The sequence below is a fragment of the Globicephala melas genome, chromosome 17, assembly GCF_963455315.2.
Source record: "Globicephala melas chromosome 17, mGloMel1.2, whole genome shotgun sequence".
NCBI classification, from domain to species: Eukaryota; Metazoa; Chordata; class Mammalia; order Artiodactyla; family Delphinidae; genus Globicephala; species Globicephala melas.
This window is the reverse complement of record NC_083330.1, coordinates 27,444,975-27,465,660: the sequence shown is the minus strand read 5'-3', so window position 1 is coordinate 27,465,660 and position 20,686 is coordinate 27,444,975. Positions and strand designations below refer to the sequence as shown.

The 20,686-nt window shown below is 36.3% G+C and overlaps 1 protein-coding gene across 9 annotated transcripts in view; it reads right to left on the bottom strand.

Annotated features, from left to right (window-relative positions):
• RALYL (RALY RNA binding protein like) overlaps positions 1-20,686 on the bottom strand; it is an 822,798-nt gene that overhangs the window by 169,261 nt on the left and 632,851 nt on the right. For all 9 annotated transcript variants that reach the window (XM_030839201.2, XM_060287608.1, XM_060287610.1 and 6 more), the window contains one exon: positions 15,381-15,456. In XM_030839201.2, the coding sequence (XP_030695061.1) occupies positions 15,381-15,456 (76 nt within the window). The remainder of the gene's footprint in view (positions 1-15,380; positions 15,457-20,686) is intronic.

Here is a 20,686-nt window from a genome sequence, read left to right as displayed (position 1 = left end):
ATGGCTGTGGTATCAACCAAGAATCTCAGTGGCAGTTTTGACATTCACAGTTACGACTTTTGCCACCTTGGAAATTGAGGCTGCAGGGCTCATCTCCCTTGGACAGGCGTAATGTTCTTTCATAACTTTACCGGGAGGCTTGCGCCATGGCAAGAGGAATGGAGGTGAAGAATAAAGAGGAATCTTCTGTTAAGAAAGATCATTAACCATTGGTAGATTCCCCTGGGGGCCTTGAAACTCTTTCTCCAACTGGGAGTGGAGCTAGGGGTAGGGATGGTAGCTTTTTGGCCAAGGCAGAGTAGAGTGTCTCAGCCCTGCTCTGTTATGATTCCACAGTCAACCTCATCATAACTTACATTGCAAGGGAATGCACACAACTCTGGATGTTTCTATTAAAATAAGAAAAATGATTTTCTGAAAAGAGATACTTTCAAACTCAATTATTTTCACGTTGGAAGATTTGCCCATCTCACTTCCAACCCTATGTAGTGAAGGGACATAAATTTAAGAAAAACTAGCAAGTGGCTGCTCAGCTGTCTCTTTCAATTGTCTTTAGTCACTTGCTAATAGCTGTTAAATCTTACAGAGAAACTGTGCATCTGCCAAGAGCACAGACGAGGGAGGCCAGTAATCAGTCACAGAGTTATCCAGCTTCCCATCTCAATCCTCAGCCCTGCTCTTTGCAGAATTCTAATGTCATTTATCTTTTTTCCTCCATTTTAAATGAAGCTATCAGAGCCGATACATCTCTGGGAGGTCTTTTGATTGCCATCACAATAAGTTGTTCAGAGTGTGAATGGTGCTAAATGACATAACACATGTATTTGTGGGGCCACCCCAGTAGATTGAGATGAGCAGTCGACTTTTGTCCTCACCTGCCTCCCCTGCCAACCACCCCGCCTCCCTCCAGTCCACACTGCTCACCTGTGCCCCACATTCTCACACCCATTTTGGTCCCAGGTGCAACCTCACCGCTCTCCTCTGCCCTGTCTTAGTCAAACACTTGAAGTTCATTTAGACTAACTTGTAGCTAATGTCTGATACAGGCTTGGAAACAATAACTCATGTTTGCATGTGTTGCTTAACTGTGTTTCTGCTCTTCCCAGTGACAAACCTGTCTGGCAGATAATCTCCTGCCTGAGTTCCTGTCTTGGTAACCTCGGGCCCTCTCAGACACAGCTCTCCATCCTTCTGGTTTAGAAAAAATTCTGCCTCTTAATGTCAGAATTTAATGACATCCACGGTCACATGCTGACAAAATTGTGTGATGCAAATTGTTTGCCTGGGCTACTCAACATTACGTCCTCTTGGATTGTATTGAAATTTCCACCTGACTGGCTAGGCTGTGTTTTAGTGCAGGGATTCATGATAGTGTCCCTCTAACTCTACAGCTATGGCTGTCTTACAAGAGCATGGTTTTATAATTCCAGGTCCCAGACTCTCCTAGGCTGTTCCCTAAGTTAACTGTGCAGGATCTAGCCATGACCCCAAACCTGATGGATACAGTTTTGTTAAAGAGTGCAATGGTTTCCACAATGCTGAGTCCACTGGTGAATTATTAGTTCAAAATGACCTTTGAAGGGCTGACCTAGTTGATTTTTTCTTCCCGAAAATATTTTCTCCTCTGGGTTTCATACAACTTAGTGTAACTATTTCTTTTGAGTCTCCTTTGCTAGTTCCTGACTTCAAATATTAGTGTGTTCCAGAGCCCACTTCTTGGAATTCTTCTCTTTTCTATCTTTAATTATTCCTTTGGTGTTTGCTCTCATCCAGTCTCATGGCTTTGAGTACCATCTACATACTGTTGACTCACAGATGTGGGCACCCAGTCCAGACCTCCCACTGAACTCCTGATTGGGTATTCATCTGTCTACTTGACATCTTCACTTGGATGCCTAACAGATATCTCAACCTTAGTAAGTCCAAAAGCTACACTTCTAATCTCTACCACCTACCTTGGCCTACTGTAACCTCTGCTGTGAGTGTTCCTTGGCTCACTCAGCTGCAACTTCATATGTCCAGATGCTCAGTACAAAATCCTTGGAGACATCTATGGTAGACAGTCTGACCATCATCAGTTCCTTCTGTCCACCCATCAAGATGTGAAGTCTATGCTCCTCATCTTACATATGGACTGGCCTTGTGACTTGCTTTGATGAATAGAATATGTGACAGATGTGACATTGTACAATTTCCAAACCAGATTTTACAAGGATAGGCAGCATCTTCTTCCTTCTTGAACTAAGTCACTATGTGAAATTCTGACTAATCTGAGCCCTCTGTGCTGTGATAAAGTCTAAGCTTACTGCAGAGCAAAACCATGTGGAGAAAGATGCTTGGCCACCATAGCCGTTCTAGCCAACCCCAGCTGATGTACCAGATATGTAAGTGTAGAAGCCATCTTGCACCCCACACAGAACAGAACCACTCAACTGAGCCCAGCTCAGATTGCTGGATATGACAAATAATACATTTTTAAGCCAGTAAATTTTATGTAGCAGTGGAAAATAATATCCTTGACTCTGTACTTTCTCTTACAGTCCACATTCAATCTGTCAGTAAGTCTGTTGGCTCTGCTTTCAAAATATATCCATAACATAACCATTGTTTTCATCTCAGATGCTACCACTTCATCTGAGTCACCAAAATCTCCTGCCTGTTTTCCCATGTTCCTCCCTCGTTCTTTTATAATCTGTTCTCAACATAAAGCTAAAGTGACCCTTTAAAATTTAAGTCCTGTCATGGTACTCCTTTGCTTAAAACCTTCCAAAAACCCTCCTTTTCACTCAGAGTAAAAGCCAAAGAACTGCAATGGTCTACAAGGCTTTACATGACTTGGTGCCCCCCATTAAATCTCTACAATTTGCTTGGGGAAAATCGGCCTCCTTCCTTTTTCTTAACCACATGGGTATGTTTTTGCTTTAGGGCCTTCATGCTGCTAGTTGCTCTTCACAGGACACTTTTCTCCCAGGTAAAACCTTACCTGCTTATCATCTCCTTCAAATCTTTGCTCAAATGTTACCTTCTCGGCTAGGTCTTCATGGACCACCCTATTGTAAATTGCAACACTTATCCCCTTCCCACTCCTTTATACCTCTTTCCTTGCTTTACATTTTCTTTAACATCTACCTTCTAACTTATGGTTAATTCCATTGTTTATTTTTCTTTATTTTCACTTACCTCACACTTGAAGACCAGGTCAGGGATTCTTACACATTTGGTTAGCCGATATATTTTCAGTTCCCAGAACAAACTCCAGTAGGTGTTTTGTTAATTACTTGGTGAATGATTGTATCAGTGAATCTTTGTTTTCTTCTCCTCCATTAAACCCACTAAGTGTCTCTAATATAGGCTGAATTTGGTCAATCCCTGAATCAGCTCTGTTTATAGAGGCTTAGAGATAAGTAATTCTTCGAGGCTTTGAGATTGTGTGGTCCATTCAAAATTGCTGGGATCAGAAATTCTTCTCCAAGTCTCCATCATTCTACCATATACTCTTAGGACTGACCCCATGTGAAATTCTTATTTTGTCTTTCATCTCTCTCTCTCCCTCTCTCTCTCTCTGTCTCTATCATTTTGAGTTGTGGCTAACATTTGGTTTCTCTCTTGGTTCCTGATAAATTCTGGTGGTGCTATCTCAAGATCCATCATGCAGACCAGCTGACTGGGTTGTGTAGTTGCCTTCCCAGACTTTTTCAGTCAATATCCCAGGACTGGAGCTTTGTTCTGGATCTGGGTCTATGCCCAATAATCATAACTTGGCCACTGGATGACAACTCTCTCTGGCCAGGCTGAGTATACAATATCTGTCTGATAACTGCCTGCCCACAGTATTCTCATCTAAACACAAAGTTATTTTTTCTTGTTTTTTATTTCTTCAGCATTATATTAAAAATAATATGTTTGATTTTTCAGTTAAAATGGATGTCTGGTATTACTTATTTCTTTCACAGTATCTTTATGTGTTTTTTTATGCCACATGTTTCAATTGTTTTACACTCAATTTAGTTTGTATTTTCAAATATTAATCATATAATATTTCTTTTCTTAACCCTCTAAACATGGGATGTGCTACATTGAGTGTAGGTAATAAAGAGTAAAAAAAAAATGAGAAAAACAAAGTCTTCAGCAAATCAAGCAATTAGAAGTTACAGTTCTACTTAAGTTCTTCTAGAATTGTCACAATATCATAATAATGCCTTCACCCTGATGTTGTGGATAGCTTTAGTAAGAATAGCACTTAAGGTGCCTGTAACAGTTGCTAGGCAATCCAACTCAAAATGCTATTTCACACATGATTATCTGTATTTTGTGGGTCATCCTCTGCTTCCTTTTCAAACTTAGTTATTGGTTGGTGTATCATTTTTTCTTAAAAGTACATCCTGATACATTTACTGTACCCAGACTCATTATGACTAGCTGTCCTGCAGTAATAGATTCTCTCTGTTAAGAGTCAGGAACACAAAACCTCTGCCTTCTCTTTCTGTCATGTACTACATACTGCACACTGAGGCTATAACCTGTGCTTTATTCAAAACTATTATGTTACTATTTGTAGCTCACTACACTATGCCCTTTTAAAGCAGCAGCAGCAGCAGCAAAGTGGCTGAAATACAGCTTTAACTACAAGGGGACAGTTATTGTCAGGCAAGCACCATTGTCTTACTACTGGCTCACTAATCTGTAGTCAGAAGAACTGCCATCCCCAGGCATTCATGATTAGTTATTTTATTGCACCACTTTAAGGGCTCATAAATTTTGACTTTTTTGTTTTTGAAGATCAGATGACTTCAGCTGCTCTCCTCCCTGCACCCTGCTCCTTCCACTCCTCTCTGCACTGTTCACTCCTAATCCTGCAGTTAGCCCTGTCAGGGACCACTTCTCCATGTAGGGCTGTTGGCCTGAGCTGAACTGTAAGACAAATGTTAATGAAGTTGCCCTTTTAGAAAATTAACATTTTAATAACCATGATGACTAAGAGTCTAGTTCTAAAGATGAAGGGCTGTATCTGTTTAACTGATTTTACACAACAGTGAACACAAAATTCCTCATTCTTGCCTGTGTGAGTGCTTTTGTGTTTATCATCTATCACTGGTAAAATCTGCTTTTAAAATCTGTCTCTCTCTCTTTTGGGTTATCAGATTCTCATTAAAGAAAATTTGCATTAAGTACTAAAGTTGTAATAAAAATATTATCCATATCCTCACTGTCCAAAGACAATTACAACTGATATATTGACCTCTATTTTTTTCTTTACATATATTTGTTTCATTTGTACATAGTTTTGTTTTTCTGTTTCTATAATACATACTGTTTATGTAATTAGATGCTATTATATATGCTGCATATATAATTTTGCTTTTTTTTTCTACTCATATCTTAAATCTTTTCTCTTATAACTTGAATACCTTGTGAACACTCCATCTACTGGGTGTGTCATATCAATTACTGCATAATATTTTGGTTGAATCAGATTACTCAATATTATAAATAAAACTGTAAGGAACATCTGGGAATAATTTCTTTTTTTTTATATATATTAAATATTTGGGACTATTTACTTAGACATACTTCCAGGAATGGAATTACTTAGTCAAAAGATATGAAAGATATGAATATGAATATTTTAAGTTACTGGATAGCGTTTGAAGGAATAAAGACATAAACTTGATAATGAAACACCTACACCTTACTTTACTCTCTGGATTAGAAAGTAAATAGCAGAATCCCAGAATGTTAGAAATGGGAATAAATTAAGAAATGATTTAATGATTCCTTCATGTTATTCTGAGAAAACTGGGCTTAAAAGAGGTTAGATTGTTTATAATTACATATGTGGCACAGGCAGGTAGTAGCAGACACAGGACGTGGTTGCAGGTTTCCAAACTTACAATTCAGTGCAACTTCTAATGACCACTAATATGTTTTCAGACTGAGTAATTCTGAAACATAAGTGGAGATTTTGCTGGAGAGAAGATATTTCAAACAAATACTAAAGTGCAAACTATACAGCAACTCAGTTTCATTTGCAATGTAATGTTCTTAACTCAGAACAAGCTCCTTGTCCTTTGATTCCAGCAAAGAATAAACATACATTAAATACATTTCAATACTTCAATTTGGAAGGATATCCCCCAGTGCTCTATTCTGGTATTTAACAATACCAATAGGATGAATTATCAATCGTGTCATCATTCCACTAGAAAGGAATTTTGAAAGTTTAATAGAGTCAATTAATTTCCAAAAGGATGAATTTTAGTTCAAAGAATTTATCATGCACAGCTGACTGATAATCTGGTGAGACTATGTTGCCTTTTTTGCCCTCATCTGTCTAGATATCAAAAAAGGAAGCATTTGTTTTTTAGTACTTAACTCAGTCAGAAGAATTATTCTTGCAAAGACATCAAAAGTTTTATGTAATTTTTACAAGAAAATTGTGAACTATTTTCTAATGAATATATTTAAAGCCAATCAAAGTTTATAACAAACTTATAAACTTCACTTTTTTATTGTGCAGAACTTGCTTATAATTAAAACTTTAGAATAAATCTTTCTATAACTCAACATTTTCTATTACCTTAAAATTTGTGATATTTTCAAACTTTAATTGACCAGGGGGAAATACTCTTTTATAAAGTAATTTTTTATAAGATACTTTTTTATAAAGATGGTAGAATTAGTTAATTTTATAAAATAGCCATATGTGGTTTAAAAAAACAATGACATTGTAAAGGTGAGACAATATAATAGAGGAAAAAGAGCTATTTAATTTCTCACTAATCCAATCACATCCATCTATATTATACATATTCATTTTATCCTCTCCTCTCTTCATTTTGTATGGGCTGACATTCTTCTACATCATGACACTTTTCTTCCTACTTTTTTTCCAGTTGTTAGAAAATAAGCAGTCAGTCTGGTCATAAAGCATCTTCCTATGTGTGATGGGAATGTTACAGAAGCCCTGGTGCTTCAGAGGAGCAGTCAGTGAAGCAGTACAAAGGTTAACCTCTGGGGCAGGAGTGTAATAAAAGGAGTTTCCATCAGTCTAACACAAGTCAGTCTTTAATTATCACTCTCAATTGTACTTTAAAAAATTGATACAAAAACCTAAGAACTTAAACCTAATACTTCCTTTTGAAAATAAGGGAAGAGATTTCCCTCCCCTCCTTTTGAGCATTTACTTTAGAAAACTTGTCATTGTAAGGACTTTCTTCTTTCTTTGAAATGTATATAAATCATTTTGAAGATTAGATAGGGCTTTATGACCTAGGCATGTCTATTCTCTAGGACCCAGGAGCCATCTCTTTGAAATTTAAGTATCAAGGGAGATAGCATGCCTATCTCCCCATTTCTGTGGGAAGGTAGGAGTCTAATTTAGGTGTTCCAAGGTGTGAAACTACTACCTGTCACAAAGATATGAGAAGGTTAATTTGGATAAATCCAACTACCAATTGGTTAACACAGATGGTCACCCTAATTACCTGGTGAATTTACAATGAACTATGCATGATGAATGGTGCTGTCAGGCCTCTTACTTGAGGAATAGTTATGTATATCCTGAGAACATGTATGAAATGGGTTATAGCTGCTTTAGGATATAAAAGAGTGAGATTTCTTTCTGTCTTTGCAATCTCTTAGTGGATTACCTGTGATGAGTATGGCATTCTGAATTAATGCTTATTCAATAATAAGTATTTTCTTTCTCTACTAACTGTGCAGAGGATTTCTGGGTTTGGAGAAGATTTTGTTTTTAATTATAGTAAAAACAGTGTAAAGAGAGGGTATCACTCCCACAGTAAAAATTTTTTAGGCTTTAATTTGATTTCTTTAAAAATAGGACTTTAGATACATTTCAATTTTTTTTCATGCTCCCTTCCATGTAATCTTGTAGAATAGGCAACCTATTCTGGAATTTTAAATTTATGTATAGATTGAGAAGATGGAAATTATATGAGCCCTTTTGGGTAAAAGAGGAATAAACTAACTCTTCAAAAATAAACACAAACAACTTAGATTAGAAGCTCATGGCCTTAAACTCTCTACCAAGGGCTATCTTAAAATAACACGTTATTGTAATGATCAAAAAAATAAAAGAAGGAAAACATATGAAATCAGCACTGATAGTGAAGATACTCCATCTTGTTGACCAAGCAAGATGTCTTTTGGAAGATAAAATCCAGAAAGCACCTTCCTCCAGGCAGGGAACACTTCCCCAGTGACCCAGCCATGAGAGATGCTCACCATCCTCCTATGCTCTGGTGGAGACCAGAAGTGTTACTGTCAGTGCTCTAACTCTAATATCCCATCATGAAAGTCTGAAAAAGGGAATATATAACACCAATACAATAACACCTGAGTACTCTTGATGAGGAGGCTTTGATTCAACAGAAAACCCTGTTTTCACAAATGAAAGAAAACAACTATTTCATGACAGGCAGGAGCTTCTAAAGTATGGTAAAACTACCAGCTAGAAGAAAAGAGTTGTGTGTCTTAATCTACACCTGCCAACTGTGAGGATGAGGTGAAATTGCAGCACTTTCTCTCCCATGCTAGGTTTGTCATTCCTTTTCCATTTCTCCCAATTTCAGAGGAAGAATATTAAGTAAAAGGTCAAGAGGCCTCTGTATGAAAGGTCATAAACATCTAAGCATGGTCTTTTTTCTTCCAGTCTCTGGGACTGGGTAGACAAGAAAACCAAGGGCTCAGGCCTTTCCTCCCAGCATGCAGTTATGTGGGTAATTTGAGCTAGCCATTTGGGGGCATCACTCTTTCTGAGTTTCATGCAGTTTGTCCCAGGATGGTAAACTGCTTTGGGAGAAGCAGAAAGAAAGACTGTGTGGCTTGTTCTACTGCAGTTTATCCTTGGCTTTGTTGAGAGACTTCATAATAAAACTCCCATTAGTTTAAAAATATTGTGTGTGTGTGTGTGTGTGTGTGTGTGTGTGTGTGCATGTGTATGTGTATTGTATAACTGCTACTGAGGGTGGTATCTACTATGCTGTTTAAATGATTTCATATACGATTAATAATTCTCTCAGAAGAGAGAATTAGGGAAAAAATAGTTTCTCATCACAGATTGGAGTACTCTCTTTTAATAGATGATTACATAAATTATCATGTACCCCCTTTTTGCATTGACTGCTAGGAATCTCATGGATAAGTTTGATGCCCAATTTTAATACCTTATTATTACATACATTTTCTAAGTATAATTTGCCTGATCCTACCCACCTGCCCCACTCCTAACTCATATCTTGTTCTTGGCTCTTACCTCTTCTTAAAATTTGTTGTATCATTTGGCTTCCTTTGATTTTATCATAAATTGCCTCAAATCAAACAAATAGAACTGTAATGTTTCAAAAAGCCCTAGAGATGAATTCTCTGCATCAAGGACTGTACCATCCAGTCTCCTTATACAAGTACCATGTTATTTCTATATGCAAGAAAATATTCATGGACATTTATGCATTAAAAACATAACAGAAGACTGCAAATAGGTCATCCTTTAACCTAGTAGAGAATCGCCTGCAGCAGAACTATTTAATGTGTATTGTGTCAGCATTTCTTTTACACATTTCACATTAGAAGGTTTATAAATTGCATTCACTTAGTATTGAAATACGAGGTGTATACTATAAGTAAGTGTAATTCTTTTTTTTTTAAAGTCTTCTCTTTAGGCAGTTATAAGAAACATTAAGCTATTTAGTTAACCATGCAAATTTTAGCAACATTATCATAGCTCACAGCTCATTTTAAATAACTTCTTAAAATAATTTATTATAGACATTTTCTTTGAATCATCATAATAATGAGAATAACTAAAATGTGGAAAACATCTGTAACAGTTCCAGGCTCCTTAAACACATGTCGTCTTTCAGGAAACTTTTCTTCTTCCTTTATGCAGCTGGAAAAGCTAAGGAATAAGAGATCCAATTCGAACCACTTGTGAAGCTTTGCCAGTTTTAGGATCCAGGCCACTTAACCCTCTCTTCATCAAGCATATGCACAATTCTGAAGCATCCACAAAGTGAGTGTTTGGAACCTTTTCTGCTCAGCAGCATTTTATGTTTGCTTGGGAAGTGTGAATTAAAGAGAAGACACCCTCAGTTACCCAGATATATGGATGTTCAGCTTTGAGTTTTGGAAGTAGGCACTGTTTTGTGTGTTTCTCTTGTGGATATTGACAACTACACTTTTCATGATAGTAAGTTCGTTGCCCAGGAAAGATTGGATCAGGAGCAAAAAGAGATCGTAGTTGCTACACAGACCCAGCAACAACTGAATTTTAAGTTGAACCTTGTAGGCATGTCAATGTTGGGCTTGTATACATTTCAGGACAGGATGCATTAGTGCAGGGGGTAGGAATACATTTCCCTGTCCTCCTCACAGTCCATTTAAAAACCACAGAGCCCATTCCTAGACAGCTTCCTGAGTGGACTCACCTGACTATGCAGGTGAAATGGAAGCCTTTACCAGTGCAAAGGGAGGCACTGACACTGGAAGGATTAAACTTCTGAAAGTGAATTTTCCTTGACATTATAAAAGAAGACGTAAAATAAATAAAATAATCAATAGAGAATTGATAAACATTTCTCAGCAAACAGAGCAAGTTAATGCAGTGGAGATGTCCGGGTCATTTTTCCTCCATAATGATGTTTGGTATTTAGCATTAGCTGAAATTAGCTTCTATTGCTTTCATTTCTATTGTCAAGGTTCTATGAGACACTGTGGGTCACCCGAGGGTCCCCCTTTCCCATGATGTGCCAGAGTTACCACGAAGGAAGAAAATAGAACTCATGTAGGTCAAGTGGTAAACAAATTACCAGAGATATTTTGCTGTAGAGTCACCTTGCTCGGTTCACACTCTGAAAGTTTTTTGATCATTGACATTCCTATAATGTAACCCGCATTCATGGCTATCACCTCTAAGTGTGGTGATCTTAAAGTGGTAATACTATAGGTTACCCTGTGACAATCTTAAGGAGTCTTAAAGGTACTTGCATTGGCAATCTTGATTCCCATGGCCATCTCTGTGAGGTGAGAAGGTTGCTTTGAAAATCAACTGTATACAACAATAAAACCATGTTTGGGAATAATGTCTAGTAATATCCATGAAATGAGTGGGATGAAACTTGGAGTTTTATGTGTCTTACTGAGCTGTGCTCCCGGTGACCCAGAGGGTTTCCTTTTGGTGTTAAAACCTGTGCTGTTCAGCTCTGATAAATAATATCTGTGTGCTCTGGTTGTCAGCTTTACTCACATCAGAGGGGAAAGGTCTGTCTCCTTTGCAAGCAGAAGCAAAACCATCATACAGTTATTCTTATTTAGCAATTGTTTAGCATTAATTGGAACTTGGCATGCTGGGAAACTCACTTTATTTCACAGCACCATAGACACTGTGTAATGTTCAAAGCACATTTGAAGCAGCAATTTATTAAAAGTTACAATATTCTTTCTAGAGAATGGATTTGCTATTCACCATTAGGACTAGATCCAATATTTATGGAATGTTCACAAATGATTCATTATGTGTCATTTACAAATAGCCTCTAATAGGAGACATTTTCATTATAAGTGCTATTTTAATGAATTGTCTTTCTCTATGGATTCATGTGCAAGACTGCAATAATTTCTTTTTACTTCCTTCCGCCAACCCCAAACATGACCCTGCTGCTGCTCATCATGCCTTTCCTATTTCTTCGGCAGAATCATGTGATCATTCCCCTAGAAACCTTGGATGTATCTGTGACTCTCACTCACACCCCATTTCCAGTCACTCATCATATTAAAATGGCTCCTTGTTGCCTGCAGAATAAAAGCCAAATGTCCTTAGTCTGATAAGCAGCCAGATAAGGATGCTGACAGCCTGAGTCACCATAGCATGGTGGTCCGAGTGGTCTATCCTAGCTCTCGCCATAAGATGCTCATCTTCATCTCTGTGTCTGTGTCCCTGCAAATGTTCTCTGGCTGGCATGCCCTTCTTCCCGTTTGTCTGCAGAGTGAATGCCTGCGTTCAGAAGTTGCTCGAGAGGCATCCAGACTTTTCACTCCCTGTCTACCAGGCAGAATCTATAACTCTCTCACTTATTTCCTTATAGAAATGTATGTATACTTCATTTATGTTCCTTATATATATGTATATCTAACTCATGGATAAGATATTAATATATTAAAGCTTTACTCAGTTTTTTAAAAATTGTGTCTTCTATGTGTACCATGTTAACTTAACACATGACAAAATCTTAGTGAAGGCTGTTTGGCTAAACTGAAAATCCTGTTAAAAGAAGTAACAAATCAAAGCAATGCCTCAGTGAATATTCTATGTAAATACTACTTTGTGGTTGATGATGCAGGTAAAATGGACATAAGTTAAGAAGAAAGTCTGATAGCAGATCACTGACATCCCTAATAGTGTAAATAGATATAGAGACATAGTAGTTTAGGGCACAAGATAGATCAGAGGTTACCTATAACCATAAAATTAGTTTACTTTTATTTTATTTTGCTCTCTCCTTGTCCTTCAGCCTTGGCATTTTCTGTGCCATTTGTCTAGAAGAACAGCCACCTTAGTGCTTAGACCATAGTAGACTCACAGTAAATATGTCTTGTATGAAAGAATGAATGAATGAACAAATGAAATTGTTCCAGCTCTTTCATTTTACAGATAAGGAAACAGACCCAAAGATGTAAAAAATAGGAAAGCAGAAACCACCTCTTTTCAAGCTGCTACTATATTCCCCACAATGAGCTAAGTGCTTTCATCTCAATTATTCCATTTTACAGTATCAAGAAAAATTATACAACTATTATGTTAGATAAAGAACTTGAATCTCAAAACCTTTGCCCTATGATCACACAGATTGGTGGTAACTCTTGTTCTTATACTATGTACAGTGTGCAGGCTTTCTTTTGCCACCTGCTGGCATAATAATCATGGACAGAAACATAATTGATTATTGGTTTTGGTGGGTAGGATCTCTGCTTTTTAGGATCTGCATTGTTTAGATGGTAGCAGTAAATACAGGGAGTTGTGATCAAGTGGCAAGGTCTTTAGAGTTGAAAGCTGAAAAACAGTACTCAGTTCCTAATCTTGTTACCTTTCTTCGGGCAAATCCTTTATTGCCTTGGAAACTTAGTTTTCTCATCTATAAAGCAAGGCAAATAATACCAACCCTGTGGAGTTCTGTGGTGAACAGATGAATAATGACTATGAAAACACATTTTGTCTACATAAAAGTAAAGTATTATTATTATTAAGCTTATGTAAGAATGAGGGCACGTGTATGAAAGGGCTTTCTCGGCTGCACGTTCACTCCCTTTTGTTCCCTCTGTTATCATTTTGCAATTTCATAACATCCCAGCCTTCTTTTGTGTAAACAGATGAAAATAGGATAAATAAATATTTCCCCACTAATATGATTTGTATACAATATATCAGATTTAAATAAACTTCTGCTTCTAATTCTTCTGAATTCACAATTCAGCAAAACTTAGTAATAGAGAAATAACAGTTAAAAAGGCATTTGTTTCTTGTCATAAGCTTCTATTCTTGTAAGAAAATCAAAACACTCCAAGAACAGGGAAAATATGAAAATTAACATCATCGCACAGACACTGGTAGCTCTTTGATGAGAATAAAAGCCACTGACAGCTTCTTCTGGTAATAATTGAAATTATGACTTTTCAAACGTTCTGCATTAGCTGCAGCTCTATGCATAAATTTTAAAATCAATCTGATCAAAAATTATTTGCATTTCTCAGTTTTTTAAACATTGTCTTCTACCTCAAACAAGGTACAGAAAGCATCATTTGCCTTTTGTTGATGACTTCATCTCTGACCTTTATCATAAATACTGTCTTATGACCAATTATCAACAATTGTTAAGTCCTGTAGCTTTCCTTTTTTATATAAAAATTTTTATTAAAATTAAATAAATGTACACAGCCAAAGCGAAAACAGCAATTAAGATATATTTCCAATGTATTTTTTAAGATCGCTGATGGTCATACATTCGAGAATCCTGGGACATTAGGCTTGAAAAGGACCTTAAAACTCATCTAGTTCTGACCCTTTTATTTTATAGCTCGAGAAATGAAGCTGTGAGTGGCTGAAAAGGAGATTTTCTAATTTTCTGAGAACAAAGACAAGGAAACAGCTCCAAACTATCTTTTGAGCACTCTTCTTGCTCTACTATATCAGAATATAATCAATTTCGATATGTATAACTCAATTCTCCTTTATCCAAATGACATCAGGAAAAAGGGGGCCTTGCTCAGCACTTACATTAGCTTTTTGGATGTGGACACTGACAGAATGAAGATTATGTATCTGGGACAGGACCAAATAAATTGGATGATAGGAGATCTCAATAGCCTGGAACAATTGGCTAAGTCTAACAAAAGGGAATTTAACAGAGAGAGATGCAAAGTCAGCACTTAGATTACAAAAAACAATGGCAAAACTACATGAAGTGGGACATGTGGCTTAGCGGCAGAGCACTATTTTTTTTTTAAAAGTGGCCGTTTTTAAAGGAACCAAAATTTCCATGAGTTTAATCTTGACGTCTTCTCCAAATCAACTGAATTTTCCGTAACCTAATAGAAGTATATATAGAACAATAAAGATGTTAAGTATAGTCTACTCCGTCTACCTGGAATTGAGATTATAGGCATACACACTGATAAACTGGGGCATGTAGAGGAGAAAGACCACAGTGTTAAGTTGACTCAAATCCAAATATATGAGGAAAGTTTAAAGGAACAGTTAATGCCTCTCGAGAAATGAGAAGGATTACATTTGTTTTTTGGTGAAATGGAGATGAAATGAACATGTCCTTTGTAACAAAGAGGCTGAGTGATCTGTTGGAAAGAACTCAGGGCATGGCATCAGAAAGCATGAGTTTGAGTATTGGCACCATCACTTATCAGTGGTGTGACCTAGGAAAGATCTCTAAGAAACTGCATATCAGGCTCTTGATCTGTAAGATGAAGAGTAGCAATATCTACATTGCAGGATTGCTGTGAAAATTAAATTAAATTAAATAGCATATGTAAAATATGTGTAGTACATGGCATGCAGTAGTTAACAAATATTAACCTTTCCACCACTTGTTAGGTAGAGTCATGAGAGATTTTTATTAGATTTTATTAGAGGAATATCTTGTAGAAGGGTTGTTTAAGCAAAGATGAAAAGGTTAGGCAAGATCGCTGCCAATGCTGCTTGATGTATTTATATTTTGGCCACGAGCATTTTGCTGTACTTTATGCCAGTTAGAATTGCTTTTCAAAATATTTGATTCCTTATAGGTTATATTGCCTTTTAAAGTTGAAAGAATTTTTCACTACTACATATCATAAAATAGTGTTTGCTTACTTACCTATAAAGTGCAGAAAGGGGCCTCTTATTTCCAGGTTTTGGTCTGTATGGTTTGGGTTCTCCTGCCATGTTGATATCTGAAAGCATAAAATAAAATAGTACTGATTAAGAAAATATTAAACCTTTTGAGAAAAGTAAATCATGAAGTTGTATTTTTATTTTTGTCATTTGTCTATGCAAATGTTATATGCCATTAATTCATTCACAGGTATCTATTGAGCAACTCCTCTAGGCCAGGCACTGTTTGAGACACATCATGCACCAAACAGGGTAGATCCATGCCCTTGTGGGACTTATCTTCTATGGGGAGGGGGCTTGAGAGATAGATATTAAACCACAAACATAACAAATGAGAAAGTTATATAACATATCTGAAGGTGAAAAGTACTATGAAAAAAATGTTGAACAAGGTGGGGGATCAGGAATTCTTACTAAAAATAGAAAGAGTGAGAGACAGAGAGAGAGATTGAGATATCCTACTGATCTGGAGTTTTGCCAGGAACGTCTCAGTTTGTATAGACATTTTCATGGAATAAAGCTTTGTTCCTAAGAGGAATTGTTATATTTTCTTTGGTGATGTCTTCTCCAAGTGTTAGAAGGGTGGAACTGTAAAGCATACCAGCTTTACTCTGGAAACAACAAAATGCACTCAGCAACTGGAATGTGCAGTTACAGAGTTCTGGGGTGATCAGAAGGAATAAAGAGCACATCTCTTGTCTTCATGAACTAAAACTATAATAAAGTCTCTAAGATAAGACAAGAAGATGCTTAAGTACATGACAAAAGAGTATTTTCAAATAATTGACCAATCCTAATCTTAAAAAAAATGTGTAAAACTGTTATGAGGTTGGATGGTAAAGGCTTGGGAAATGACATAAACAATTTGATTTAATAAAGTTAAAATTTTAAGAGGATGATAAAAAAAGAAAATCTAAAGGAGGTGAACTTCAAGAAAACTTTGAAAGAAGTGAGGGACATTATTCTGACAGAAAAGAAAGGCAAAGTTCTATTTCTTGTACAGGGGACTAAATATGCTGTCCGGGGATGGATGAGCCACCCATCAGTAAAAACAACCAAAATGTCTAGATGAAATACAACGTCATCTCTCTTTAACTTAATTTTTATTGGTGTATAGTTGATTTACAATGTTATGTTAGTTTCTGCTGTACAGTAAAATGAATCAATTACACATATATACATATCCACTCTTTTTGGATTCTATTCCCATATGGGTCATTATAGAGTACTGAGTAGAGTTCCCTGTGCTATACAGTAGGTTCTTGTTAGTCATCTTTAACATTAAAGGATAGGAAACATATGCTCATCTAATTCAACATCCATATGTGGGAAAATCCTTAACTAAGACGAGAAGGAGGGCTTCCCTGGTGGCGCAGTGGTTGAGAGTCCGCCTGCCGATGCAGGGGACACGGGTTCGTGCCCCGGTCCGGGAAGATCCCACATGCTGCGGAGCGGCTGGGCCCGTGAGCCATGACCGTTGAGCCTGCGCGTCCGAAGCCTGTGCTCCGCAACGGGAGAGGCCACAACAGTGAGAGGCCCACATACCGAAAAAAAATAAAAAAAAAGAAGAGAAGGAAACTTCTTTCACCTCCCAAAGAGTATCTATATAAAATCCATAGTAAATAGCATACTTAATAGTGAGACACAGGGCACATTTTCTTTAGGATCAAGGGATTTAAAAGCCACATAGCACAGGGAGATCAGCCACGTGCTTTATGTCCACCTAGAGGGGTGGGATAGGGAGGGTGGGAGGGAGACACAAGAGGGAGGAGATATGGGGATATATGTACACATATAGCTGATTCACTTTGTTATACAGCAGAAACTAACACACTATTGTAAAGCAATTATACTCCAATAAAGATGTTAAAAAATAAAAAAAGGCATTCACTATCACCAACTCTATATAACATCATACTGGATATTGTAGTCAGTGAAGTAAGACAGGAAAGCAACATCAGAAATGGGAAAGAAGAAATGAAACTGTCATAATTGCTGATAATATGTGGGTCCACATAAAAACTCCAAAGCAGCCACAAATTACTACAATTAGTAAGAGAGTTTAGTAAGTTTGTTGGAGTTAAAGCCAATATACAAAATTTAATTGCATACCACTACATAGTAATACATATTTAAATATATAATTTACCATTTATATAGCATAAAAATAAAGTAACTAAGGGTAAATACATTATAAAATTTTAAAGATGTTTATGGAGAAAATTATAAAACTGTTTATGGGGATTTTACAGTTACCTTACATAAAAAGAGAAATTGGAAGACTTGATATAATAAATATTTAATTTCTCCCCAAGTTGATTTATTGATTCTATGTATTTTCAATAAAATCCCCAAATACTCTTTTTGTGTCTGTGTGGAGTTTGACAAGTTGATTCTAAAATTTATATGATAGAGCAAAACATCAAAATAGCCATGATATACCTAAGAAAAAAAATTGGCAAATTTACCTTATCAAGATTTATTTTTAAGCTGTAGTAATTAAGACTACAGTTTTGGTACAAAGAAAATGAAAAAATGGAACTGAGTACAGAACCCCCCAACTGACATACACATGTATGGATACTTGAATTATGAAAAAGCTGGCACAGCAGATGAAGGGGTAAAAGCTAGGCTGCAACAACACATATGAAATTGGACCTCTAACTTACATCACACAGAGAAATAAATTACTTATTGGATTAAAAACCTAAATGTGAGAGGCAAAAATATAAAACTTTTAGGAGGAAATATAGTAGAATATATTTATGAGATAAGAGTATGGAAGGATAATCTTAAACAAGACATAAAAAACACTAGCCTTAGACTATAAGAATGATAAATTCTACTACATTAAAATTAAGAATTTCTGCCCATCCAAAGTCACATAAAAAAAATGAAAAGAAAAGGCACAAATTGGATGAAGGAATCCTTGACAAAGGATTTGTTTTCGGAATATGTATTCATTCCTCTAATAGGAAACAGAGACAAAACACCAAATAGGAAATTGGGCAAAAACTAGTAGGGGCACTTTACAGAAGGAGAAATATGAATGCTGAATAAACACATGAAAAGACTCTCAATCTCAGTAGTAATGGTAAGTGCAAATGAAAACACTATGATGTACAACTGATACCCATTGGATTTACAACAATTTACAAAGTTTGACAATATCATGAGTTGGTGAGGTTTTGGTGAGCAACTCACACATGTATACATTGCAGGTATAAACATAAATTAGTACAACTATTTTGGAAAATAATTTGATACTTTATAATAAACTTAAAATGCTCAAACCTATGAACCAGGAGGCATGCCCCTATAGAAACTCTTGAATGTGTGTACCTTAAGATAAGTACAAGAATGTTTATTGCAGTACAGTAAAATAGAAAAAAATCATGGAAAAACACAAATATCCATTGGCAGGTAACTGGATAAATGAATTTTGATATATTTACACAATGGAATACTATACAGCAGAAGAGAGAGAGAAAGAGAGAGAGAGAGAGAGAAACTTAGAGCCATTGGCAACAATACTGATGCATTGATGAATCTCAAGGAATGTGACACTGAGCAAAAAATAATGTCATGGAAAAACTGACAGACTGAGTCCTTTTATGTTAATAAAAATACAAATTTAACGATATGTTGCATAGGAATGAAAATACAGGTAATAAAACTAAGAAAAGAAAGCAGAAATAAGCAATGAATTCAAGATGAAGGTTACCTCTAAAGGGGCAGATAAGGGTGTGGGACTTGGGAAGGACATCTGAGGGACTTCGAAGTTAATCATAATGTACTATTTCTTAAACCGGATAGTAGGAAAGTAAGTTTACAGTATAGCATCATTTTGTATAACAAATACATTACAAATTTTATTGTATATAAATATATATATACATAAATTATATATACACATTTAATTTTTATTTATATATTTAAATTCAATATATATACACAATTTTTTAATTTGATAGTAAGTGATAAAGAATTACAAAAATATTGGTAACAAAGATGGTAAGGTGCGTGTTGATAAATATTCAGACCAGAGCCAGTGGATTTTTGTGAACAAGGGTTTCAGCAGAGATTGTGAGTGGGAAACTAGAAGAAACAAAGCGCAGTTGGGAGGATGGATTAGTGGATGTGAGAAGATTGTTAGAGACTCCAATTAGAACTTTACATCTGATTTGAGTGGGAAATTATTTTGGATTCTGAGTTGAGGACAGTCCTGAGAATGAATTATAAAGACACTGACTCTTGTATAATTTGGAATAGGGCCCAACCAAGATCTAGGCTGTCTAAACCTTTCAGATATGACAGAGTTGGAACAAAAAAAGTGAGTGAAACAAATGAAGATTTCTATTATTTTTATAAGCTTCACAGTGATGCTAGAGGGTACACGTCCATGAAATATCATGACACAATATGTGTGTTTCTAGCTTAGACTCCATTACTTTTGAACTGAAAACATAAAAATATTCTAAGTAAATAAAAAATAACTTGAGATTTAAGTCTATCAACAAGTATTGTAACATCCATTTTTGAAATAATATGTAGCCAGTGGTTCTGAGTTTGACAACCAGTACATACAATGGAAAGCCTTCTATGGAAAGTTGCTAAACTCAGTATTTCCAGACATCAGCATCTGTTCAAAGGTAACAGAAAATGCAGAAAACCTTTGTTCCTTACAGACACTGAATAGTGTTCACGTGCATAATTTTTCTTTGAATGTTTATATATAAGCATTAATGTATGCTTAAATATGCAAATTTATATATTTTACCCTGCTATAGTGAAGATCATCTATAACTTGGTATTAGTGGACGGGGATGAGATGAGAGAGGCTGGACGTAGACAGGGGAGAAGGGACAGGGGGCAGTGAGCTCAGTTAATCAGTGAACATGAAGCGTTGCCAGGGTCTGGATGAATGAGTATTTCCTTTGTATTGAACTTTATAAATACAAGATTTAATTGTGTTTTTGGAACAACTCAGCTTATTTGGAAGCCAAGGCTCAGGTTCTCATTATCTCAAGAGCTGTTGGCCTTGAAGGAAGCCTAAAAGCAGTGTAAATGGCCTCTTAACATTGAACTTTTTGGTCACCTACAGAGAGACCTCCTGAGACTTTCTTCCCTGATTGTCCTGGCACTGTGCAAGGCACCCACAGGCAAGACAAGAGGAAGAATGACCAAGGTTGAATTTTCTGCCACTCTCACAAGATAGGGACTTTGGAGTAAAATGTTGAGATACAAAAAATAAAGTGTTATTTCTTAAATTCCTGAGTTTGCATACAG